We start from the raw sequence: 27746 nt of genomic DNA on the forward strand, positions 1-27746 counted from the left end.
TTTGTTTTTTTTCATGGTCTATCAGATATATTCCATTCAGCTAGCATGATATTGAACTTGTCTTCGACTCGTTCAGTAGCATGCTACCGCGCTAACAGTATCGAGTCACGAGTAAGCTAGCGTCAGCCTTCACTACCGCTATACCAGGTGGAAGCTAACTGGACTGCCGCGCTAAAAGTACCGAGTAGTGAGTAAGCTAGCGTCGGCCTTTGCTAACGCTACTGCTACGTCGGGTGGAAGCTAACTGGACTGCCATGCTAACAGTACCGAGTCATGAGTAAGCTAGAGTCGGCCTTCGCTAACACTACTGCTACACTGGGTGGAAGCTAACTGGACTGCCGCGCTAAAAGTACCGAGTAGTGAGTAAGCTAGCGTCAGCCTTTGCTACTGCTACGTCGGGTGGAAGCTAACTGGACTGCCATGCTAACAGTACTGAGTCGTGAGTAAGCTAGCGTCGGCCTTCGCTAACACTACTGCTACACTGGGTGGAAGCTAACTGGACTGCCGCGCTAACAGTAACGAGTTGCAGGTAGGCTAGCGTTGGCCTTCGAGAATGCTGATATGAAGAGTGTGTATATATAAGAATAATAATATTGGCTGGCTTTTGAGTGGTCTATCAGATATATTCCATTTAGGCAGTCCAGTTAGCTTCCACTTGGTGTAGCAGTAGCGAAAGCTGACGCTAGCTTACCTGTGACTCCGTACTGTTAGCGCGGCAGTCCAGTTAGCTTCCAGCTGATGTAGCAGTAGCATTAGCGAAGGGCGACGCTAGCTTACCCACAATTTGGTGCTGTTAGCGCGGCAGCCCAGTTAGCTTCTAGCCGATGTAGCAGTAGCAGTAGCGAAGGGCGACGCTAGCTTACCCGCGACTCGGTGCTGTTAGTGCGGCAATCTAATTACCTTCCAGCCGGTGTAGTGTTAGCGAAGGCCTATGCTAGCACAGTCAAGCTGAATATTATTATTATTATTAGTAGTAGTAGTATTTTCCCTGTGTAATTTACTTAGTTACTTTTAAAATCAACATTGACAGTTACACACAACAGAACTACCTGGCAGCCAAAATTCTCTCCAAATCTTCCATTTTTAACGAAGCAAACCTGGCGGCCATGTTTGTTTAAAAGTTGTCACTTGCTAACGTGGAAGTTTTACGTCTCCGACGTGTGACATTGTGTTGTCTTGACAACGTGCAATATTGCAGACTCATTCTCCATTGGGTAGAGTGGCGTAATACACAGAGGATAAGCGATATGATAACGATATTGCATGCTATCAGTAAACCCACTAGAAGGGAATAGAACACACGTTTTTATTCCATGGAAAAAGTATCCTGTCTGTATAATAATCACTGATATTTACCTCGCCATCAGTGAGTAATTGTTAAATAACGGCGCTCCCCTGTAACTACAGGCAGGTCATAAATTATAGCCAAAAAGTGTCTTAAGGTTTTGAGCCACAACAAGTCACCATATTTCATAGCATACTTAGTTAATGGGGTTTGGATTCTAAACAAATAAAAATAAATTTATATTTGGGTTTTGTGCTCTAGCAAACAACCAGCTAAAATTTCTAATCTGCTCAGGGAACCGGAAGCCAGAATTTCATGACTACATAAAAGCGGCACTGCATTTCTTTTTAATTACATTTCCCATAAGGAATAGGGAATATGAAGTCGGCATCTCCATGTTCTTTTTGCAGGAAAATAAATTTTGTGGATATTAAAGGACAGGAGAAACAGCCCACACTTTACTGATAAATCTAGGTGCATTCATCTTCCATTAAATTCAGTTGTCTTTCTGTATTTCTGTCATTTTATTATAAATAAATAAGTAAACAATTTTACTGTACGACCTCACAGTAAGAGCTGTGGATGAGCTGACAATAGCAGTGCTGAACAGTACCGAACTGACTATAATTCAAATAAATGGTAGCAAAATCAAACCTAGCATAACAAATTTTATTTTTTTCGCGGTCTGGTTTCCATCAAATCCTGCGCTCTGATTGGCTGGCGAGCGGGTCTGTATCCTACAATACGGACCCCAGTTATGGACCCTGGTTATGGACCTCTGGCGACTCGCTCATTCACAACAACAACAAACATAGTAAAATTTTTTGTCAACATTTATCTTTTTTTATTAAGATTTATTGATAAGATTATCAAAAATCTTATAAATTTTTGCCAGCATTTCTCAGGAGACTAGCATTAATTTTACAGCATGGATAGCGATAATGACAGTCTTCACAGCGAAAGCAAGTTTTACTACCCTGAGCAAGACGAAATAAAAGAAAACATTTCAGGAGAAAGCTAAAAACCTGTAACTGTTGCTAACGCCAAGCAAAAACATGGCTGAATCCTGAATAACTCGATTTTGTATAAATGGGGACTACGTATGGGCAAAATGTAGTTTTTTTCCTGCCATGGAAGTGCACTTGTATACCGAGGAGGAAGCCATTTGCATTACAGCCGTGAATGAGAATTCAAAATGGTGGCTTGCCTCGGCTCGGTTTTCCCTTTCGGGCACTCTCGTTTTCTGTTAGAATTTGGTAAAGAAAAAAATAAATATATTACTTACCAGCTTAAGGTCGGTCCGTATGGTGAAATACTGTGACCTCGGCCTTGAATACTGACCTCGGCCCAGAGGGCCTCGCTCACTACTTTCAAGACCTCGGTCACGGTATTTCACCATACGGACCTCCCAGCTGGTAAATAATATATATATATATATATATATATATATATATATATATATATATATATATATATATTTAAGGATAGGATATAAACAGTAACCCATAGTAACCCCCCACCTTCATCTTCCATTGCTTTCAGGTAATAAGGAATAACGAAACTGAGGTGGAAAAGGCAAAAGCAATAGGTCAGAGGCTGTTTCAATGCCCCGAGTGCAAGAAGATCTTTGCTCGCTCCTGTTGGCTCAACTTCCACTTAAAGTCACATGAACGAGAACGTAAGCGGCAGAAAAAGACGCAGCTTCAAAATAACAACCTGAAGGACGTCCCCCAGGTCTCAGAAGAGGTAAAATATAAATTACTCAGGTTTTCTGTCACAAAATATTTGAAATGTTAGATATAAACAGCTGTATTTCTTGAATATCCAAAACTAGCCAAATCTTATATTGCATCATCCTGTTAAATGTAGGTAACATGCTGTTCATCATTTATCTCCTTAGTCAAGTTTGTTTATGACTTTCTGATTATTGACTTTATATATATATTTTTTTATTTTATTTTTTTCCCCCTCCATATAGCCAAAGAAAGAAGTATCGACTGAAAGTAGCAAAGTTCACGTGCTGAAGAAAATCTTTGCTTGCCCGTACTGTGATAAGGTTTTTGCTCGTGAAGGGTGGCTTGGACCACATATTCGGAGTCATACAGTTAAGAAACAAAACAGTGATATTGTTTCTGACACAATCTTGCCTGATTCTACGAAGAGAAGGACTCGGCGTGTCATTGCCCAGGTTGGTTTTGGTTGTGTATATTATTTCCTATAGACATACAGTGACCAAACTTAAAGAATGTAAGAAATATATAAAAGTTAGTATATACACAGCTTATGATGTGAAATGATGTTTGTGTTCTTATATATAGTACACGCAATATGGCAAAAAGTCTGTGGACACCTGACCATCACACCCATATTTCCCATTCCAGATTATATAATAACCGTCAGTCAGTTGGTCGGGTTCAGTGCCTGAACTGATAATCACATCATCAGTTGTTCATTGGCTAATCCAACGCAAGGTACGCCACCACTCTTGCCGGAGCAGTTGGGGGGTTAGGTGCCTTGCTCAAGGGCACTTAAGCCAGTCCTGCTGGTCCAGGGAATCGAACCAGCAGCCTTTTGGTCCCAAAGCTGTTTCTCTAACCATTAGGCTATGGCTTCCCCAAAACCGTAACTATAACAACGTTACGTTATGTAACGTAAATATAATAATAACCATAACTGAGTGGATTTACCCACTCAGCCACAAGCGCATTAGTGAGGTCGTAGTCTGCGTACTAAAGCTGTTCATTGGGGTTGAGGTCAGGGCTCTGTGCAGGTCATCTGAGTTCTTTCACTCTGCCCTTGGCACATGTCATAATGGAGCTCACTTCGTGCACAAGGACATTGCTATGCTGGAACATATTTGGGCCTCTTATGCCTCTTTTCCACCAAATCAGTTCCAGGGCTGGTTCGGGGCTGGTGCTGGTTCACAACTCGTTCAACTCGCGAGCCAGCTGAGAACCAGTTTGCTTTTCCATAGCTCGCGGTGCTAAGGGAAGACACGTCATTACGTCGCTGTATACGTCAGTTACGTCGCTACGTTTGCATAAACCTTGGCGCGAATATCGAAGCAAAAACAACGCGGAAGAAGCAGCAGCAACGACAACAATAATAATAATGGATGACTTCGCGTTTGTACAGCTGCTGCTTCTCGTCGCTTAAAAATGGCGACCTTTCGCGGTCTTGCTATTGTTGTTGGTCTTAACAACTCCGCCCCCCCCGTTGACGTAAGCGGTTCTTTCCTCTGGCCCAGCAAAGAGTTGGTGCTAGCCTGGAACCGGTTTTTCTGGCCCCAGAGCCAGTTCTTTGTCAGTGGAAACAGAAAACCCGGTTCCAAACTAAGCACTGGCCCCGAACCAGCCCTGGAACTGCTTTGGTGGAAAAGGGGCATGAGTTCCAATAAAGGAAATTTGTAAACCAACAGCATATAAAGACATTGTATACAATTGTGTGCTTCCAACTTTGTGGCAACAGTTTGGAAAAGAAACACATTATGGGTATGACAGTCAGTTGTCCACAAACATTTGCCCATACACCAACCAGCCATTACAGATAAACCACTGACCGGTGAAGTGAATAAGAATGATTTTCTTGTTGCAATGGCACCTGCCAAGGGGTGAGATATATCAGGCAGCAATGAACAGTCGGTTCTCAAAGGTGATATGTTTGAAGCAGGAAAAATGGGCAAGCATAAGGATCTGAACAAATTTGACAAAAAAGAAAGCAGTGATTTCTAAATGTACCTTGACTTGTACTTTATTTCAGACAGTATAAACCCAAGACCTTTCATGTTTTGTTGAGTCAACTTCATTTCATTTGTTAAGATACATCCATTCTTGTGTTTCAGGCCTGCAACACATTCCAAAAAAAGTTGGGACAAGGGCAATTGAGCGCTAGTAATGAGGTAAAACAATTAAATAATGATGTGATTTGAAACAGGTGATCATAATCATGATTTGGTACAAAATCAGTATCTGGAAAAGGCCTAGTCCTTGAGTAGCAAAGATGGACCAAGGATCTCCAGTTTTCAATGAATGCATGAGAAAATGATTGAAATGTTTAAAAACAATATTCCTCAAAGAAAAATATGAAGGGATTTGGATATTTCACCCTCTATGGTACATAATATCATTAATTGATTCAAGTAATCTGGAGGAATTTTGGTGTGTAAAGGGCAAGGGCACAAGCCTAAGCTGAACACCCGTGATCTCTGGTCCTTCAGAAGGCACTGCATCAAAAACCGTCATTCATCTATAGCTGGTATAACCACATGGGCTCGGGATTACTTTGTCAAACCTTTGTCAAGCACTAAAATACGGGGCTACGTCCACAAACGCTAGTTAAAAACTTTACTGTGCAAAAAAGGTAGCCTTATGTTAGCTGTGTTCAGAAGCGCCATTGACTTCTCTGGGCTCGGAGGCATCTGTGATGGCAGCATTAATGCAGAAAAGTACATTGAGATTTTGCAGCAACATATGCTGCCTTCAAGATGACATCTTTTCCAGTTAACAAGACAATGCGAAATCACATTCTGCACACATTACAAAGGCATGGCTGTGGAAGAAGAGGGTGCCTGTTCCTTCTGTCCCCAATAGAGAACGTGTGGCGAATTTTGAAAGGAAAAATATGACGATAACCCCATACTGTTGCATCATTAGGTTAACCTTTAGGCACCTTTAGGACCCTGTACAGGTTGCACCTATTTGCAGGAAGAACGGGACAAAATAGCTTCATCATATGGTCTCCTCAGTCCCTACACATCTTTTAAGTGTTGTAAGATGGAATGGCAACATTACAAAATGGTAAATGCTTTACTGTCCCGACTCTTTTTGAAACATGTTGCAAGAATCAAAATTTAAATAAGAGTTTATTTTGGAAAAACAATAAAATTCATGAGGTAAAACATAAAATAATGTGCTTTTGTACTGTTGTGTTGCATTTTTTCTGATTTGGGGTTGTATGTACTGTACCCTCCATAATTATTGGCGCCTTTTGTAAAGATTAGTAAAAAGGCTTAGGAAAAATCCACCTTTGGTGAAGTCGCTTCATCTCACACTGAAAAAATGTGAAAAATCCAACCTTTAACTGAAATAAATTAATTCAGAGAAAAACAAATCCATCATTAAGAAATAATTATTTTCAACAAAAACACATGCCTCAATTTTTGCCACCCCTGCATTTAATACTTTGCACGGCCTCCCTTTGCCAGTATAACAGCACTGAGTTTCTCCTATAACATTTGATAAGGCTGGCAATACAGAGCAGGATATCTGAGAGCATTCCTCTTTACACAGTCTCTCCAGATCATCCAGGCCCTCTCTTGTGCTCTCTCCTCTTCAGCTCAGCCCACAGGTTTTCACTGGGGTTCAGGTCAGGGGACTGATGCCCCTTTTCCACCAAAGCAGTTCCAGGGCTGGTTCGGGGCCAGTGCTTAGTTTAGAACGAGGTTTTCTGTTTCCATTGACAAAGAACTGGCTCTGGGGCCAGAAAAACCGGTTCCAGGCTAGCACCAACTCTTTGCTGGGCCAGAGGAAAGAACCGCTTACGTCAGTAAGGGGGGCGGAGTTGTTAAGACCAACAACAATAGCAAGACCACGAAAGGTCGCCATTTTTAAGCAACGAGAAGCAGCAGCTGTACAAACGCGAAGTCATCCATTATTGTTGTTGTTGCTGCTGCTTCTTCTTCTCAGTGTTGTTGTTGCTTCGATGTTCGCGCCAAGGTTTATGCAAATGCAGCGACGTAACTGACATATACAGCGACGTAATGACGTGGCTCCCCTTAGCACCCCAAGCTATGGAAAAGCAAACTGGTTCTCAGCTGGCTCACAAGTTGAACGAGTTGTGAACCAGCCCTGGAACTGATTTGGTGGAAAAGGGGTATGAGATGGTTTCATTCTGTGCTCAGCTAATGATTGTTGCGTTGCTTTGGACAAATACTTCGGATCATTGTCCTGCTGGAAGATCCAGTGACGACCCAGTTTTAGTTTCCTGCCAGAGGCAGCAAGATTTTGATTTAAAATGTCCTGGTATTTCATGGAGTCCATGAGCCATGTACTCTTAACAAGGTTTCCAGGGCCTTTGGAGGAAAAACAGTCCCAAAAACATCACAGAACTTCCACCATATTTTACAGTTGGGATTGGTTTCTTTTCATTATAGCCAGCCTTCTTTTTACGCCAAAACCACCTCGAGTGTTTATTGCCAGAAAGCACCATTTTTCTTACATCAGACCAGAGAACACGGCTCCAGTCAAAGTTGCAGTAGCGTTTCGCAAACTTTCAGTGCTTACGTTTGTGGTTAACTGACAGAAAAGGCTTTTTTCTGTCATACCTTCCAAAATAATCTGTTGACATGGAGGTGGCATCTGATGGTGGTTTTGGAGACTTGGAAACCCAAAGATTTTACTTTTTCTTGTAATTCACCAACAGTGATCCATGGGGGATTTTTTTTTTCTTTGCCTCCTCACTGTACCTGGGGGCAAAATAAACTTGGGTCCTCTTCCAGGCAAGTTTGTAACAGTTCCAGTTGGTGTTCACTTTTTTTATTCTTGCCCTAACAGTAGAAATGGACATTTTCAGCCTAGTAGCTTTTTTTTTTTATAACCATTCCCTGACTTATGAAGGTCAACACACTTCTCCCTCATTTGGTTTGTGCATTCTCTTATCTTTCCCATGTTGTTGGATGACGAAGGGAATTTGGTCTCTGTGTCACCTCATATTTGTACCCCAGTTAATCAGGAAGTCATGGATTACAGCTTGAAAGTTCCTACGCACTCCAATCAAACTAAAAAATGTACAATTTAAATGGGAAACGCGCTTTAGTTACATTGTCTCGTCTTCTTCCACTTTATCCGGGACTGGGTCACGGAGGCAGCAGTCTAAGCATGGAAGCCCAAACTTCCCTTTCCCCAGACACCTTGGCCAGCTCCTCAGGAAGAACACCGAGGCGTTCCCAGGCCAGTCGAGAGACATAGTCCCTCCAGCGTGTCCTGGGTCTTCCCCGGGGCCTCCTCCCGGGGGGACATGCCTGGAACACCTCCCCAGGGAGGCGTCCAGGAGGCATCCGAAAAAGATGCCTGAGCCACCTCAGCTGATTCCTCTCGATGTGGAGGAGCAGCGGCTCTACTCCGAGCTCCTCCCGAGTGACTGTGCTTCTAACCCTATCTCTAAGGGAGCGCCCAGCCACCCTGTGAAGGAAACTCATTTCGGCCGCTTGTATCCGCGATCTTGTTCTTTCGGTCATTACCCAAAGCTCATGACCATAGGTGAGAGTCGGAATGTAGATCGACCAGTAAATTGAGAGCTTCGCCTTTTGGCTCAGCTCCTTCTTCACCACGACGGACCGGTAAAGCGACCGCATCACTGCGGAGGCTGCACCAATCCGCCTGTCGATCTCACGCTCCATCCTTCCCTCACTCGTGAACAAGATCCCGAGATACTTAAACTCCTCCTCTTGAGGCAGGACTTCTCCACCAACCTGAAGAGGGTAAGCCACCCTTTTCCGGTCGAGAACCATGGCCTCGGACTTGGAGGTGCTGATTCTCATCCCAGCCACTTCACACTCGACTGCAAACCGCCCCAGTGCATGCTGGAGGTCCTGGTTTGAAGAAGCCAACAGGACAACATCATTCGCAAAAAGCAGAGATGAAATCCTGTGGTTCCCAAACAGGATTCCTTCCGGCCCCTGGCTGCGCCTAGAAATTCTGTCCATAAAAATTATGAACAGAACCGGTGACAAAGGGCAGCCCTGCCGGAGTCCAACATGCACTGGGAACAGGTCTGACTTACTGCCGGCAATGCGAACCAGACTCTTGCTCCGTTCGTACAGGGACCGGACAGCCCTTAGCGAAGGGCCCTGAACCCCATACTCCCGAAGCACCCCCCACAGAATACCACGGGGGACACGGTTGAATGCCTTCTCCAGATCCACAAAGCACATGTGGACTGGTTGGGCAAACTCCCATGAACCCTCGAGCACCCTATGAAGGGTATAGAGCTGGTCCAGTGTTCCGCGACCAGGATGAAAACTGCATTGTTCCTCCTGGATCCGAGGTTCGACTATTGGTCGAATTCTCCTCTCCAGTACCCTGGAGTAAACCTTCCCTGGGAGGCTGAGAAGTGTGATTCCCCTATAATTGGAGCACACTCTCCGGTCCCCTTTCTTAAAAAGAGGGACCACCACCCCGGTCTGCCACTCCAGAGGCACTGTCCCCGACCGCCACGCGATGTTGCAGAGGCGTGTCAACCAAGACAGCCCCACAACATCCAGAGACTTGAGATACTCAGGGCGGATTTCATCCACCCCTGGTGCCTTGCCACTGAGGAGCTTGCAAACCACCTCAGTGACTTCGGCTTGGGTAATGGACGAGTCCACCTCTGAGTCATCAGCCTCAGTCTCCTCAATGGAAGACATGACGGTGGGATTGAGGAGATCCTCAAAGTATTCCTTCCACCGCCCGACAATGTCCCTAGTCGAGATCAACAGCTCCCCACCCGCACTGTAAACAGTGTTGGCAGAGTACTGTTTCCCCCTCCTGAGGCGCCGGACGTCGAGGCCGACCGATAGTCCTTCTCCATGGCCTCCCCGAACTCCTCCCAGTTCCGAGTTTTTGCCTCCGCAACTGCCCGAGCTGCAGCACGCCTGGCCTACCGATACCCGTCAGCTGCCTCAGGAGTCCTGGAGGTCAACATGGCCCGATAGGACTCCTTCTTCAGCTTGACGGCATCCCTTACTTCCGGTGTCCACCACCGGGTTCGGGGATTGCTGCCACGACAGGCACCGGAGACCTTGCGGCCACAGCTTCGAACAGCCGCGTCCACAGTGGAGGTAGAGAACATGGTCCACTCAGACTCAATGTCCCCCATCTCCCCCGGAAGCTGGGAAAGGCTCTCCCGGAGGAGGGAGTTAAAGACCTCCCCAACAGAGTGCTTGGCCAGACGTTCCCAGCAGACCCTCACCATACGTTTGGGCCTGCCAGGTCTGTCTAGCTTCCTCCTCCACCAGCGGATCCAACTCACCACCAGGTGGTGATCAGTTGACAGCTCAGCCCCTCTCTTCACCCGAGTGTCCAAGACATAGGGCCGGAGATCAGATGAAACGACAACAAAGTCTATCATCGACCTCTGACCTAAGGTGTCCTGGTGCCACGTGCACTTATGGACACCCCTATGCTCGAACATGGTGTTTGTTATGGACAAACTGTGACTAGCACAGAAGTCCAATAACAAAACACCACTCGGGTTCAGATCGGGGAGGCCGTTCCTCCCAACCACGCCCCTCCAGGTGTCACTGTCGTCACCCACGTGAGCACTGAAGTCCCCCAGTAGCACAATGGAGTCCCCAGTCTGAGCACCCCTCAGTACCTCTCCCAGGGACTCCAAGAAGGCCTGATACTCTACACTGCTATTCGGCCCGTAGGCACAAACAACAGCAAGAGCCCTCTCCCCAATCCGAAGGCGCAGAGAGGCGACCCTCTCGTTCACTGGGGTAAACTCCAACACATGGCGGCTGAGCTGGGGAGCTATAAGCAAGCCCACACCAAGCCCGCTGCCGCTCACCATGGGCGACTCCAGAGAAGTGGAGAGTCCAGCCCCTCTCGAGGAGCTGGGTTCCAGAGCCCAAGCTGTGCGTGGAGGTGAGCCCGACTATCTCTAGCCGGTACCTCTCAACCTCCCGCACAAGCTCAGGCTCTTTCCCCCCCCCCAGCGAAGTGACATTCCATGTCCCAACAGCTAGCCGCTGTGTCCGGGGATCAGGTCGTCGAGGCCCCTGCCTTCGACTGCCACCCAATCCACACTGCACCAGCCCCCTACTGCTACCTCTGTGGGTGGTGAACCCACAGGAGGTCGGGCCCACGTCGCCTCTTCAGGCTGAGCCCAGCCGGGCCCCATGGGCAAAGGCCCGGCCACCAGGCGCTCGCATGCGAGCCCCAACCCCGGGCTTGGCTCCAGGGTGGGGCCCCGGCTGCGCCATACCGGGCAACGTCTCGGTCCTTGGTTGTTTAGTTACATTGTGTTTAGTATAATTTCCAGGGGTGCAAATAATTGTGGCACATGTGTTTTTGTTGAAAATATTTATTGAATAGGGAATTTATTTTGGTTAAAGGTTAGATTTATTTATTTATTTTTTTAATAGTGTGAGAGGAAGCGACTTCACCAAAAGGTGGATTTTTCGAACCCCTTTGTACTAATCTTTACAAGGGGGCTAATAATCGTGGAGGGCACTGTTCACATATACTGTATATGCAAATACTTATTTCTGCCACTATTTCACATGTACACTAATGTTTCAAAATCATATTTCTCTTCCCATTTTCTTCACACTTGTTTAGCCATCAACTGAAGGTGGCAGCGAACAAAAGAAAATCACTGAACAGGCATTAGGAGAAACTGAAAATTCAGAAACGGTCAATGAACAACCAAAAACCGAGACTTCTGTGTCTCCAAACATCCCTCTGGAGTTAACAAACCCTGAAACCGAAATAATAATCAGTAATAACCCTGAAGAGATCAGAAATGAATCTGAAAGTATCAGTAATAAAACTGAAACAATTGCAAACAAAATCACAGAGGAATTTGCCCCAGTCTCTGTGGACTCTTCAGGACAGAAAGGTGGTGTCAAAAAAGCAAAAAAGAGATTTCCATGTCGAGAGTGCGGCAAAGTTTATTTGCTGGCTGGCTGGTTGAAGACGCACAGAAAGATGCATAAAAACGAGAGAATTTTGGAGGAGAAAAGGAGACAGCTAATGATGATGAAAGAGTTTGGACAGAATGACAACAAAGAAGAGGGACAGAGCCTCATGGAAACCAGTATCATCCAAAATAAGCAAAAGAAGAAAAAGAAGTCTTTGGGGCTACAGGAAAGCCTCGATAACAAAAAGAAGAAAAAGAACCAGCTCACAAATGCAGTGGTATGTTGTTGTTGTTGTTGTTTTTCAGTGACTTTTAATTTGTCTATGGCATTTGCTTTTATACTGAAGAGCAAGTTGACTAACAGGCAGCAAACTAGAAATGTACATAAACTTCTTTCCAAGTCATGTTATACATGTCAGCTTGCTAAATTTTGAAGAATTAGCTAAGACCATTATGATTGTTGAACTGCAATTATAGGGGTGTTCACACAGCACATATTTGCATCGATGCTGCACCGATGTATTTTGTTGCAATATATCTTACACCGGTGTAAATTTTGTGGAGCGTTCACACGTCACAAACCTGCTTACTAGAGAGAAGCGTGTTAGCACCAGTGCAGCCCCACTTGCATTCACACGGCAGTTTTTGTGACCGTGCTATACGATAGTAATAATGCGGAAATGAAATATGCACATGCGTGAAAATGTACTTCCTTTTCCCGGTTGTCATGGCATCACCAAGCGCCGGGAAAACAACGTGGATGAAGACAGCAGTGTTGCCAGATACTGCTGACGTTTTCCATCCCAAAATATGTTCAAATCCGCCAAAATGCACTTAAAACCTCCCAATCTGGCAACACTGGAAGACACGCAGTTCTGTTGTTGTTGATATTCGCCATTTTGGAAGCGCAAAATACCAGGATGCAAATTATGCAATGCCCGTATGTAATCAACTCTCCTCACGCGTAGCGAGTCTACCCCTGTAGCGTTCAGACGTCCCATTTTATATCGGAGCTGCCCCGCAAGCTAGCATTTACTCCGGAGTAAATTTCTTAAACCACCTCCCGAGCAGGGTTAGATTTGCACCGGTTTAAGCAGCTTTCAGGGGCTACACCGGTATAACTTTGTACCGTGTGAACGCTCTACCGGGGCAGCCCCGGTGCTACACCGGAGTAAAAGTTGCCGTGTGAACACCCCTTATAATGCACAGTGTTACGTGCAGTGTCCTTCATGTTCGAATAGCATTATATATACGTACACTTTTCTACTTTTAAGCTGCTGAAGGCTATGGAGAACTCTTCTGATGTCCAGACAGCTGCAGACAAAAGCAAAGAATCTGATGGTTCAACTCGTGGCCAATGTGTTTGTAAAGACTGCGGCAAAGTGTATGCTAGAAAAAACTGGTTGAGCTTGCACATGCTTGGCCACAGAAAAGCATTGATGGCCTTGCCCCAAAAAGCAAATGACGAGGCACAGAAAAGTGATGGGCAGGTACTTGATTCTTCATTGATTCATTGGACGAATTGTTTCATTATCCAGTGTTCAAACATAACTTACTTTCCCCATTTCAGACAACAAAAGAAGGTTCATCCACTCAGGATTCTAAAGGTCAGAAAGGAAAAGACGGTGGTAAAGCATCGTTTCCGTGTCCCTTTTGCAATAAAGTCTTTCCACGGGCAATGAGGCTGATGGTGCACATGCAGATACACTCAGGCGAGAAACCATACTCCTATCGACAACGTAAAGAACAGTTTTACGCTGACCCAACAAGACCCAGAGTGCCAGATACAGATAAACCGGAGGTAGGAAAACATATGCTGAAACCCATGATGACAACACAAGACTGCATGTCAGGCTGATTCACAAATATGTTTTCTTTTTTATTCTTTTTCTTCTTCCTTTGTAAATAAATCACTTGTTTTCTTGTTGAAAGTGTGCAGTCCCAGACAAATTGGCTGGGGATTGTTGAATTTATTGCAGTGTTAAAGCTAGACTGCCTTTCAGATTTTTCAGGTTTAGGTCATAAAAAGAATTTTCCCCGACACCCAATTATTTTTGTTTAGTGGACCGAAAGCTACTGAATTCAAATCACAGACTTCCAATTTTATTATTATTATTTTTTAAATAGAATAATAAATGAATTTAGGGCCACGTGGTCCTAAATGCTCTCGAGTGTGCGAATGAAACGTGAAAGACCAACTACAGTAACAGAAAGCGAGAAGAAAAGACGTTATGTTACATACGAAGGAAAGGGACACGCAGGACCAAACTGATAAATGTCAGCGAGCACCTCGGTGTGATCAGCTGTTCGTTTAGCGACAGAATGATGGAACTGTCAGTGCACGGTCAAGGTAAACCTGTAGATGGCAGTAATGCAACATTGGATGCCAGCTGCCGTAAAACCCAAAAGAAGAAGGTAAACCTGCGCATGCGCGCACACACACCGGACTTCCTCTGTCTGCTTGACTGCGCAAAGCGAGCGATTTCATGCACGTTATTTGCTGGGAATGCCCTCAAATTAATTAACTTCCCAGCCACAGAATGGCCTGGGTATCAAATCAAATCAAGTTTATTTGTACAGCGCTTTTAACAATAAACATTGTCGCAAAGCAGCTTTACAGAATTTGAACGACTTAAAACATGAGCTAATTTTATCCCTAATCTATCCCCAATGAGCAAGCCTGTGGCGACGGTGGCAAGGAAAAACTCCCTCAGACGACATGAGGAAGAAACCTCGAGAGGAACCAGACTCAAAAGGGAACCCATCCTCATTTGGGCAACAACAGACAGCCTGACTATAATATTAACAGTTTTAACAGGTATAACCCTCAACTGTCCTCATGGGGCCGTCCTTCACAGGAGTGGGGCGATAAAACTCCGACCAGACACAGGGCACCAGGATGGATCAAGCAGGTCCGAGGGGCAGAAGAGGCCAGCATCTCACAGTGGGTATCACAAAGGGTATCACAATGACCAAATTTCAGAGGGAACTAAATTTCACCGATTTTGTGAAATCGAAAGACAGTCTAGCTTTAATGACAGTTGTAGAACTATTCATCTTCACCTTTCTGTGTTATAAGAGTAAAACTGGGCTCAGTAAGTCACGCACTGAACTAACAGGACTCGGTAAGACAGAGTATGGATGTCTACAAGCAGCAGTACTGTGTCAACTAATTTGATGTATGCCACTCTTATCAAAATCACAACATTTTTCATTTATATTTTTTCCTGTTTCAGTATAAAAGACAGCAAAAAAAAAAGGTTGAGTTGTTGAAGGAAAAAAAAAACTTTGTGGTTGTTTACAAATTATTCATTACTTATCTGTGTTCAAAAAATGACTTAATTTGTTGGCATTTATTTGTTCCAGAACATAGCAAACATTTAATCCAAACACTGAGTGGGGAAAAAACATTTCAAATGTGGTTAGAGCGGCAGAATTTATAGCAAATTGAATCATGTCTTGCTAGAATTTGTTTTTAAAGAAGTTGAGTCTGCACTGGCCAATACAAGATCATCACACGCTCTTGGACTGTGAGTCGTAACACAAATGGTTTGCACATATACGTTCTCAATAAAGAACTGTTTTTACCTGCCACTTGAGTACCTTGACATGAAACTTTGTTCTCTCATTGTTTTTTTTGTTTTTTTTAAAAACCACAATAAACTAAATACCACTTTAGTCATATTCTAATGTGGTTTGTGGCTAATAGTCTTCTCTCATTGAGAATTACTAATTGCCAACTTTCCTCCCTGCAGCCTGCAGTAGAAGGCAATGATGAAAAGGGGAAGGATGGAGGAAACGAAGTGACTAGGAGTCAGACTTCTACAGTGTCACAAGACCATGCAAGCACTACAGAGCCTATGGAAACCATTCAACCTCAATCAATTTGCACTGACAGAAAATTCAGCCTCCTTCCTCTGCAATCATCTGGTGCTGCTACCATCCACAGCACAACTCTTACAAGAACTGATTCAAAATCAGACAGTAATTTCAGTTTGCAGCCTAGAATCGTTCTAGATCAAGTTATAGCTGAATCCAGCCACTCTACATCATCGGAAGGGGGTGACTGTAAACCAGTAATTATGGAAACTAGTGACGTTCAGCTGCACCAAACGCCTGACTTAGAAACTAATGATGCTGCTACAGGTGGGCAGGTGAAGAGTCATCATGCTCAAACACCACTTGAAAACTCAATCCCTTATGCCAGCCAAAACACATTGGCTGAAACAGATCATCCAGATATTGTTTGTGATAATGTAGGTTCCGTTCATAAACATCACGAAAATACCTCCTGCTCTGAAAAGCTGCTTGTCAGTATTGGAGACCAGCAAACCTCAGAGTCCCCAGAACCCAGAAAGTCTGAAATTTGCAAAAGCAAGGGTCAGGTAGAAAGCCAGGAGTACTCTTTGTTTGATGTTAAGCAGCACAAGGTGCAGTGTGACCCAGAACTTCAGGAAATGGATATAGAATCAGAACAGTCAGAAAGCCAAATTCATACCCATGAGAAGTCAAGGTTTCTTGACATTGTAAAAGCTAAAAACATTCCTCCTGAACATCTAAAACATGGCTCTGATAAAATGTCCATTGACACAGCTCTGACAACAGTTCCAGAATTTTCCCCAACTGAATCGAGTTCCAGTGCCGTACATCAAGTGTCTCATACCAAGTCAGGCTATATGATCTTCTCAGATGTTAGTGATGATGATGAGTGGGCAAATGTGTCCAGTAACCCTGATGAGAAGAAAGAAAAAACAACTTTGAAAATCTCTACCCCTATACCTGAGGGGTTGGCTGATGCAGGATGCAGCCCTCATAAAGCTAGTGACTCTGACTCAGATGTAGCACTTATGTTAGAAAAGACTGGTGAACAGAATTCCCTTGATGGTACACTTGCTAACAGAGATGAGATGGCGGACGCTTCTGTCCAACAAACAGAAGAGCCGAGTTCCACAGGGCAAAAGAGGTGCTTTACATGTTTGTCATGTGGTTTAACATTTGGTGGTGAGGCCTTCTTGACACAGCACATGAAGGTGCATTCTGTGTCTGCGGGGACCTACCAGAAGTCAAACACCTTCAAGACACTCAAGAAGAGGGTCAAGAACAATGAAACAAAGATTAAACAAGAAGTTCAGGTATGCGACTCCATCAAAGGAAAGAGTGCTACAAAAGCTAGCAACATTTTAAAATAGCTGTCATTGTTCAATATATGGTCATATAGAATGACAAGTGTAGAAGTGACTTGGGGTTAATGTGTCATTCATGGTTATTTTAAGTAATGTATCTTGAGCCTTGTATATATTTAGAAAGAATATTGATCCATACATTTTTTGTATTCTCTTAAACCTTCCCTTTCTGAAGACTTCAGAAGTAGGTAGTGCTGATTCAACAGACAACTCTGAAATCTCAGGAAAAAGCGACTCGACACTGATAAATGTCAATACAGCTAAGTTATTTGGAAGTTGCCCAGACACTGGTGCAACCATTCAAAGTTCCAGAGCGGACTCAGAGACTGTTGACAGAAAATCAAAGACAGAACATAGAACTCTGCACTGTTGTTATTGTGGGAAAGCTTGCGAAAAAATAGAACTGCATCTCATGCATGATCACCCACAAGAACCTAAGGTGATAGAAGCTTTGCGTTTTAGCAACACCTTAGAAGAAAGGAAGAGGTTATTGAGCCTTCTTTGCAGTAGCAAAAAACTGAAACATGATTGCACTACTAGAAGCAAAAAGGATGAAGACCTTGTTCATTGTATCTTTTGTCAGGGGTATTATCAACGAAATCAGTTCTGGAAACATGCTTTAATATGTGAGCAGAAACAACCAAAAGAGCTCAATGTAACTGAACCTGGCAGCAGTACAGATCATCCCAGCACTAGCCTAAGATCAAGGCCCAGCATAGCACAGAAAAACTTTGATCCAGAATCTGGAAATCTCATCAAAGATATCTTCTGCAACACTGTACAACAAGCCATTCCAGAGTCAGTGAATCTTCCTTCACCTAAAGCTGAACAACACACTACACACTATTTATATTCCATTTCTCCTGTTTCAGAAACAGGCAATACTGAGGTAAAACCAATCCCTAATCATGGATCAAACAGCCTGTCCATTTTCTACAGTGGTAACAGCTCAGGAATGATGAATCTTGATTCAGAATCTTCTGGACCACTCATTCAAGACTCGCTCAACAGTGCACTGGAGTATACCAGTACTTCAGTTCAGGAGTCTTGCTCCAGCACAGTAGAGGGAGCTCTCGTTGAGAATCAAGAATTAACATATCCCCCACTTAGAACAAAGGACATTTCAGGAAAAGAACTTCAGTCCACGTTGGAACCTGAAAACAAGCTCAATAAGATTCTACAACCCCATACTACAGTTTCAAGTAGTTCTTACCTCTTGGACACTGGGAGCGGCAGTCTACAACCAAACCCTGATCAAGATTGTGTTCCTCTTGCATTGATCAAGAATTCCTCAAAGCAACCATTAGATTGCAGTGGAACGCATGTTATTCCTCAAGAATCAGTGAGCCATATACATATTGGCAGCAGTGATTCACAACCAACCACTAATCTGAAATCAGACTGGACTACTATACCAACAGCGGTAAGTGTGGACTTGGAGCAGAACCTTGGCTCTGATACAGAACCAGAGAGAACCACCATAATGATGCCAGAACTTAAATCGGAGAGGACTGCCAAAAGCGATCTTCATTCAGAGACAACGAATTGTATAGTTGCAAACATTTTTAGCAGTGATGCTAATCCAGAAACAGGAAGCATTTCCATTCAAGTTTTTGGAAATGATGATCATAGAGCCCCTGACCTAGGATCACACTGTCATCCAATTCCAAATCATATTCCTAGTGAAAAACAACAAACCACTGATCCAGAAACATACAGTGCAACAAAAAATCAGTTTGACTCTGAAGGTCACGTCAGAGACGACACAGAAGAGGGTGGTCAATGTACTGGCCAAGACGGTGATTTGAAACCTCTTGACTTAAATTCCACCACAGCAGTAAAGAGGAGGCAGGACAGTCGGAGCAGGAATACAGAGAGAAGACGACAAAGTGACCCCTTACAGGTACACTTACTGTGTTAATTGTTTATTGTGTATCTTGAATAAATAAGGTTTGATCATATACTCTGTTGTTTTATTTTAAGGGTTTGGTATGGCTTGTACTGTGCCAGGGTTATTGGGGTCATCTGAAGATACTAGCTAATTGATATTTTTTTTTAATGGTGATACCAAAAGAACCTTAAGGCCCATTAAGTGTGCTAATTATGGGTATAAAGATACATCGTGACACGGTGCAGCTCAAAAATTTAATAATTTGCATCGTAGAAACGTGCGATTTATATCATAGAAAAGTTCATTGTGTTAATTATGCACAGGGCTCGACATTACTGGTAGTCCGACTGTCCGGGACAACCAAATGTTTGGTCCGGACAAGTCAAATCCGCATCTACCTGTCCGACGGGACAAGTTGAATATTTGTTGAAAATCACCATATTTATAGTAATTATTCAAGAGTTACATCAATAATGTTCCAACAAAACTAGTTCAATCACCTCAATCCGGCCGTGTTATTCTTTACGAAATTGCGGGGAAGCCGAGTACAGCAGGTGTGTGTGTAAAAATAACTATGTTGTAATATCTAATTATAGATTATTAGACTTTAAATTCATTGAAATCGAAGAAATGGCGATCAAACACCTCACTAAAATAAATATCTGTGGTGAATCTTCATTTGATTCGGACATGTCGTACATATTTTGTGGGAATTTTACGACAGTGCTAAACTCACTGACGGTTTGTTTTCATTCACAACATGATTCTGTCACCCTTATCATGTCCAACTTGTTTTCTTTCTGTTTAATTTCTTTAAATTAATTTATACTTAAAGTTTTTACTGGATTAATCAAAATGTAACTTTATTTCCTCCAGAAGCTTTGAATTTGGGTGAGTCTAAGGCCCTGTCCACATGGCAACGGATTCAGGTGAATCTGATAAAATTGTTTATCGTTTCGGCCTGGTGTCCACACGGCACCGGCGTTTTGGGTGCCCCAAAACCAAATCTTTTGAGAACGGGTTCCAGAGTGGAAAAATCTGGCAACGGCGCCATTGCGAAGTCGTCTGGATGAGTAGAACGGATTTGTTTACGATGACGTCACAACCACATGACTGTGAGTGCTTCACGCCGGGTAGAAGTGTAACGAACTCGATGCGAGTTGTCAACAAATACAGTGGTGCTTGAAAGTTTGTGAACCCTTTAGAATTTTCTATATTTCTGCATAAATATGACCCAAAACATCATCAGATTTTCACACAAGTCCTAAAAGTAGATAAAGAGAACCCAGTTAAACAAATTAGACAAAAATATGATACTTGGTCATTTATTTATTGAGGAAAATGATCCAATATTACATATCTGTGAGTGGCAAAAGTATGTGAACCTCTAGGATTAGCAGTTAATTTGAAGGTGAAATTAGAGTCCGGTGTTTTCAATCAATTGGATGACAAATCAGGTGTGAGTGGGCACCCTGTTTTATTTAAAGAACAGGGATCTATCAAAGTCTGATCTTCACAACACATGTTTGTGGAAGTGTATCATGGCACGGACAAAGGAGATTTCTGAGGACCTCAGAAAAAGCGTTGTTGATGTTCATCAGGCTGGAAAAGGTTACAAAACCATCTCTAAAGAGTTTGGACTCCACCAATCCACAGTCAGACAGATTGTGTACAAATGGAGGAAATTCAAGACCATTGTTACCCTCCCCAGGAGTGGTCGACCAACAAAGATCACTCCAAGAGCAAGGTGTGTAATAGTCGGCGAGGTCACAAAGGACCCCAGGGTAACTTCTAAGCAACTGAAGGCCTCTCTCACATTGGCTAATGTTAATGTTCATGAGTCCACCATCAGGAGAACACGGAACAACAATGGTGTGCATGACAGGGTTGCAAGGAGAAAGCCACTGCTCTCCAAAAAACTTGCTGCTTCTCTGCAGTTTGCTAAAGATCACATGGACAAGCCAGAAGGCTATTGGAAAAATGTTTTGTGGACGGCTGAGCCCAAAATAGAACAATTTGGTTGAAATGAGAAGCGTTAAGTTTGGAGAAAGGAAAACACTGCATTCCAGCATAACAACCTTATCCCATCTGTGAAACATGGTGGTGGTAGTATCGTGTTTTGGGCCTGTTTTGCTGCATCTGGGCCAGGACGGCTTGCCATCATTGATGGAACAATGAATTCTGAATTATACCAGGGAATTCTAAAGGAAAATGTCAGGACATCTGACCACAAACTGAATTTCAAGAGAAGGTGGGTCATGCAGCAAGACAACGACCCTAAGCACACAAGTTGTTCTACCAAAGAATGGTTAAAGAAGAATAAAGTTAATGTTTTGGAATGGCCAAGTCAAAGTCCTCACCTTAATCCAATCAAAATGTTGTGGAAGGACCTGAAGCGAGCAGTTCATGTGAGCAAACTGAAAGCAAAGGTTCACATACTTTTGCCACTCACAGACATGTAATATTGGATCATTTTCCTCAATAAATAAATGACCAAGTATAATATTTTTGTCTCATTTGTTTAACTGGGTTCTCTTTATCTACTTTTAGGACTTGTGTGAAAATCTGATGATGTTTTGGGTCATATTTTTGCAGAAATATAGAAAATTCTAAAGGGTTCACAAACTTTTAAGCACCACTGTAAAAAGGAAAAAAAGGAGCGATCTCACCTCTTCAGATGTTGGTTTAAGTCCAACAATACATTCCTCAAAAAGGGCGTAGAAGAACAAAATAATCCATCAACGTGTAGCATTCAATTTATTCCGGACCATTAAAGAATTCTGGAGGATATCAGAATGTTGGCGTACCGGCTTCCATCTACCCCCATTCATTCCTCTTTTCGCGTCTCCATTCAAAAAACGAGCACGTGATTTAAAAGGAATATATCCATAGGATAGGGAGTGAGAAGGTGTGTGCGTGTGACAGGGTGAGTGACAGGGAAGAACCTAGGCTCATGCTCGCCCTGAATTTCTCTTAAAGTAAAGGCAGAAGAACGTTCAGCGCCTGGCCAGGCTTTCTATGTATTAATTTACGTAGACGTTTTAATATGAAATATAAATAAGTGTCTTAGACAATAGATACTATTTTACGCTACTGATTAATAATCAAAAACTTTATGTGGCTGATGCTACAGAAGAAGGGGTTTATGCGCATGCGTCATACTTCTTCTATTGTTCTGGTGTCTCCGATGGGACCGTCTTACAGCGCACGTAGAGGTGTGGCATGTGTATTGCATCGTTTTCAGCAAGCGTTGCGTTGCCATATGTACCTGATATTTTACTGATCCGTTGCCCATGTGGACGCGATATTTAAAAAAAAAAAAATCTCGTTGTTGTGTGGATGTAGCCTAACTCTTAAAACTGCAGTTCAGGTAATGGGTAACAACACGCGCACCATAATGGGACATTGGATAGTTTTAAGTCATTAAAGCATAATGATTATCATAACTATACCTGCTTTGTGATGAACTTTGTTAAGCACGTTCCTTTCATTGAATTAGTAATTACATAGTAATAATGAAAAGGTTACCGTCAGGACAAGTGAAAAACCGTGCTGCTTGTCCGACTGGACGAGTGGATTAAAAAGTTAATGTTGAGCCCTGATGCATCTAATGAAGTTTCGCTGTTTGAACACCCGAGGTCCCAATGTGTGCAACTCATAGATATAAAATACAATTGAAGTCCAAAGTTGACATACACTCAGGCTGAAGTCATAAAAACAATTTAATTTAACACTTTAACCACTCCACAGATTTCATATTGGCAAACTATGGTTTTGGCAAGTCATTTAGGACACCTACTTTGTGCATGACACAAGTAATTTTTTTTCCAACAATTCTTTCAGACAGATTATTTCACTTTTAATTGACTATATCACAGTTCCATTTGGTCAGAAGTTTACATACACTACATATGCCTTTAACCAGCTTGAAAAATTCCAGAAAATGATGTCAAGCCTTGAGGCAATTAGCCAGTTAGCTTCTGATTGTCTAAATGGCTATTTTGAGTCAGTTGGAGGTATACCTGTGGGTGGATTTGCTTGACGAAAGTCTGCAAATTAATCCTGAGCCCATGTGGTTCTATCAGCGATAGATGAATGCCGGTTCTTGATGCAGTGTCATGTAAGTGATCGGAGATCACGAGTGTTCAGCTTAGGCTTGTGCCCTTGCCCTTTACGCACCAAAATTCCTCCAGATTCCTTGAATTGTATAATGCTATGTTATGTCCCATAGAGGGTGAAATATCCAAATCCTTTCGTATCTGGATTTGCCTCCCTTCAAACTCGGTGCCTCTTTGGCACAACATAGGAAAATCAAAAGAACTCAGACAAGACCTCAGAGTCTGGTTCATCCTTGGGAGAAATTTCCAAATGCCTGAAGGAACCACGTTCGCCTGTACAAACAATAGCACGCAAGTATAAGCACCATGGGACCACGTAGGTGTCATATTGCTCAAGAAGGAGATGCATTCTCTCTTCTAGAGATGACCATAGCTTGGCACAGAAAGTGCAAATCAATCCCAGAATAACAGCAAAGGACCTTGTGAAGATGCTGAAGGAAACAGGTAGACAAATATCTACAGTATATCCACAGTAAAAGAAATACTATAACGACAGAACCTGAAAGGCTTCTTGGCAAGGAAGAAGCCGCTGCTCTAAAACTGGCATAAAAAAAGGCAAAATCCAGTTTGCGAGTGTCAGAATTCCAGCAATTGGTTGTGAGAGGCGTGTGGAAGGCTATCCAAAATGTTTGACCCAACAATTTAAAGGCAGTGCTACCAAATAGTAACAAAGTGTATGTAAACTTCTGACCCCCTGGGAATGTGATGAAAGAATAAAAGCTGAAATAAATAATTCTCTCTTATCTTATTCTGACATTTCACATTGTTGACAAAGTAGTGATCCTACCGGACCGAAGACAGGGAAGGATTTCTAGGATTAAATATCAGGAACTGTGACTGCACAGTTGAAGTCAGAAGTTTATGCCTCGGTCACAACCGGCCGTACGTGCTCCTACGGCCGGTCTATGTGCAAAAAACGCAAGAAACGCACGGAGGGCGCGCGTGTGACGTGCTGATTTTCGAGCCGTAGACTGGCCGCAGACCAGCTGCAGAGGTTCTTTGTCATGTCAAACAAACTCTACGGGCGCTTACGTTTTTTTCAGGTTGCAAGACAAACTTACAGCCAACATGCGTCTTTCTCCACGAACAAAAAAAACGCAGTGATTTGGGAAACGCCAAAAATCGCACGGCCAAAAAATCGTACGTCCGGTTGTGACCTAGGCTTTATAGAGAGCACGCTGGGCACATGATCACATTCTTTCTGCCTGTGCCATTACTGGAAATCATCTACACTTGTGAAGTGACTGATCGCTCCGACATGCATTATAGATTATGTTGTTGCACAAACACACCACATCATTCCCGACTTTGGAGCTCCATTTCTGGTTAAAATGACACCTCGGGCACTGCTATGGAACTTATGTTTTAATCAGTCATTTTCCCTGGGTCAGAGACTTTGTTTATTCAATCTAATTTTGTGGCAGAATTAGTGTTTGTTTGTTTGTTTGTTTGTTTGTTTGTTTGTTTGTTTGTTTGTTTGTTTGTTTGTTTGAGCATATGGTAAGCCTGTAGTACATTTTGTTTACAATATCGAATCTCTATTTGGAGCAATTTTATTATTTATTTCATTTTACACAGACAAAACGCATATTGTTTTGCGATATTTATGATTCAAAAATAGAGTCTTTTATTTAGAAATTTTCTTCATTAAAATTTTGTTCAAAAGGATCGAATTGTGAAACCAGTATCTTAAATCGAATATAATTGTGACCGGAGTGCATCGCTACACCCTTTGTGCTAATACATTACTATGCTACTATTACTGTGTGAAGCTGATAGCGCTGAAAAAGCAGCTTTGAGGAAAAAGTCTGTGAATGGCTTTTTTGACATGTTAATAAACACTGCATTTTAAAAATGTACAACCCCAAATCAGAAAAACTTGGGACAGGTTGGAAAATGCAAATAATAATAAAAAAAAAAGAAAGCAGTTCTAAATTTACTTTGTATTTAATCGCAGACAATACGAACCCAAGATATTTCGTGTTTTGTCTGGTCAACTTCATTTCATTTTTTAATATGCATCCAGTCCTGTGTTTCAGGCCTGTAGCATAACAAAAAAAGTTGTAATCATGATTTGGTACAAAATCGGCATCCAGGAAAGGCCTAATCTTTGAAGAGCAAAGGATCTCCAGTTTGTCAACAAATGAAAAAATTACTGAAATGTTTAAGAACAATGTGCTCCTCATAGAAAGATACAAAGGGATTTGGATATTTCACCCTCTACGGGACATAAAATATCATTATACAATTCAAGGAATCTGGAGGAATTTTGGTGCGTAAAGGGCAAGGGCACAAGCCTAAGCTGAACACTCGTGATCTCCGATCACTCAGATGACACTGCATCAAGAACCGGCATTCATCTATCGCTGATAGACCCTAATGGGCTCAGGATTAATTTGGCAAACTTTCGTCAAGCACTACAATATGGCGTTACATCCACAAATGCCAGTTAAAACTTTACTGTGCAAAAAGAAAGCCTTTTGTTAACTGTGTACAAAAGCGCCATTGACTTCTCTGGGCTTAGAAGCATCTGTGCTGGCAGCATTAATGCAGATATATACATTGAGGTTTTAGAGCAACATACAGTGCCTTGAAAAAGTATTCATACCCCTTGAACTTTTTCACATTTTTCCACCTTACAACCACGAACTTAAAAGTTTTTTATTGAGATGTTATGTGATAGACCAACACAGAGTAGCACATAATTGTGAAGTAAAATGAAAATGATAAATGGTCTTCAAAATTTTAAACAAATAAAAATCTGAAAAATGTGATGTGCATTAGTATTCAGCCCCCCTGCGTCAATACTTTGTAGAGCCACGTTTTGCTGCAATTACAGCTGCAAGTCTTTTGTGGTATGTCTCTACCAGCTTTGCACATCTAGACACTGAAATTTTTGCCCATTCTTCTTTGCAAAACAGCTCAAGCTCAGCCAGATTGGATGGAGAGCGTCTGTGAACAGCAATTTTCAAGTCTTACCACAGATGCTCAATGGGATTTAGATCTGGACTTTGACTGGGCCATTCTAACACATGAATATTCTTTGATCGAAACCATTCCATTGTAGCTCTGGCTGTATGTTTAGGGTCATTGTCTTGCTGGAAGGTGAATCTCCTTCCCAGTCTCAAGTCTTTTGCAGCCTCCAACAGGTTTTCTTCCAGGATTGCCCTGTATTTAGCTCCATCCATCTTCCCATCAACTCTGACCAGCTTCCCTGTCCCTGCTGAAGAAAAGCATCCCCATAGCATGATGCTGCCACCACCATGTTTCACAGTGGGGATGGTGCGTGCAGGGTGATGAGCAGTGTTAGTTTTCGGCCACACATAGCGCTTTGCATTTAGGCCAAAAAGTTCAACTTTGGTCTCATCTGACCAAAGCACCTTCTTCCACATGTTTGCTGTGTCCCCTACATGGCTTCTGGCAAACTGCAAATGGGACTTCTTATGCCTGTCTTTCAACAATGGCTTTCTTCTTGCCACTCTTCCAAAAAGGCCAGATTTGTGGAGTGTACGACTTATAGTTGTCCTGTGCACAGATTCTCCCACCTGAGCTGTGGATTTCTGCAGCTCCTCCAGAGTGATCATGGGCCTCTTGGCTGCTTCTCTGACCAGTGCTCTCCTTGCTCGCTCTGTCAGTTTAGGTGGATGGCCATGTCTCGGTAGGTTTGCAGTTGTGCCATACTTTTTCCATTTTTGAATGATGGATTGAACAGTGCTTCTTGAGCTGTTCAGAGCTTGGGATATTTTTTATAACCTAACCCTGCTTTAAACTTCTCCAGAACTTTATCCCTGACCTGTCTGGTGAGTTCTTTGGTCTTCATGATGCTGTTTGTTCTTCAGTGTTCTCTAACAAACCATTGAGGCTTTCACAAAATGCTGAGAATAAATTGCAAACAGTAGGACTCTATTAACTAATTACATAACTTCTGAAGGCAATTGATTGCACTGGATTGTATTTAGAGGTATCAGAGTTACGGCAGAGCAATAGGGCCAGGGTTTTATATTTTATTTGGAAACTTCTGAGAAAAAAACTCAATTTTCGAGATTAAAGTCAAAAATTTCGAGAAACAGTCTCAAAACTTTTGAGAAAAAAGTCAAAATTTGAGAAAAAAAGTCGAAATTTTTGAGAAAAAAAGTCAAAATTTTCGAGAAAAAAAAAGTCAGAAATCTGTAGAAGGCGGGCTTCCATACGGAAGTGACACTCACTCGCAGCCGGTAGACATGAATGGCTGAGACCAGAGCCATGGAATTCAGAGTTGTGACAACCGGGGTACAGGAAGTCGGTTGGTGATGTGATTCACGTAGATTCAAATACTTCTAGGCAGCGGCTTTCTGTTTGCTAGAGACTAACACAGAACCACTACATAACAAGCAAAGATCAAGTAGAAACGAATTACATTTACCTTTACCGCACTTTGTGTTCTACGGCCACTTCCTGGAACTAGTGGAACTATGTCAATGGCGATCTATGTGTCTAGTTCCAGGAAGTGGCCGTAGAACACAAAGTGCGGTAAAGGTAAATGTAATTCGTTTCTACTTGATCTTTGCTTGTTATGTAGTGGTTCTGTGTTAGTCTCTAGCAAACAGAAAGCCGCTGCCTAGAAGTATTTGAATCTACGTGTATCACATCACCAACCGACTTCCTGT

At 42.8% G+C, this 27746-nt stretch overlaps 1 protein-coding gene across 1 annotated transcript in view; it reads left to right on the forward strand.

Moving 5' to 3' along the window:
• LOC132869058 (uncharacterized) overlaps positions 1-27746 on the forward strand; it is a 92598-nt gene that overhangs the window by 54946 nt on the left and 9906 nt on the right. The window contains exons 7-14 of the mRNA XM_060902412.1: positions 2828-3031; positions 3264-3473; positions 5127-5183; positions 11608-12186; positions 13183-13398; positions 13479-13709; positions 15664-17040; positions 17267-18994. Coding sequence (XP_060758395.1) covers positions 2828-3031; positions 3264-3473; positions 5127-5183; positions 11608-12186; positions 13183-13398; positions 13479-13709; positions 15664-17040; positions 17267-18994 — 4602 coding nt within the window. The remainder of the gene's footprint in view (positions 1-2827; positions 3032-3263; positions 3474-5126; positions 5184-11607; positions 12187-13182; positions 13399-13478; positions 13710-15663; positions 17041-17266; positions 18995-27746) is intronic.

Source organism: Neoarius graeffei, chromosome 20 (assembly GCF_027579695.1).
Source record: "Neoarius graeffei isolate fNeoGra1 chromosome 20, fNeoGra1.pri, whole genome shotgun sequence".
NCBI lineage: Eukaryota > Metazoa > Chordata > Actinopteri > Siluriformes > Ariidae > Neoarius > Neoarius graeffei.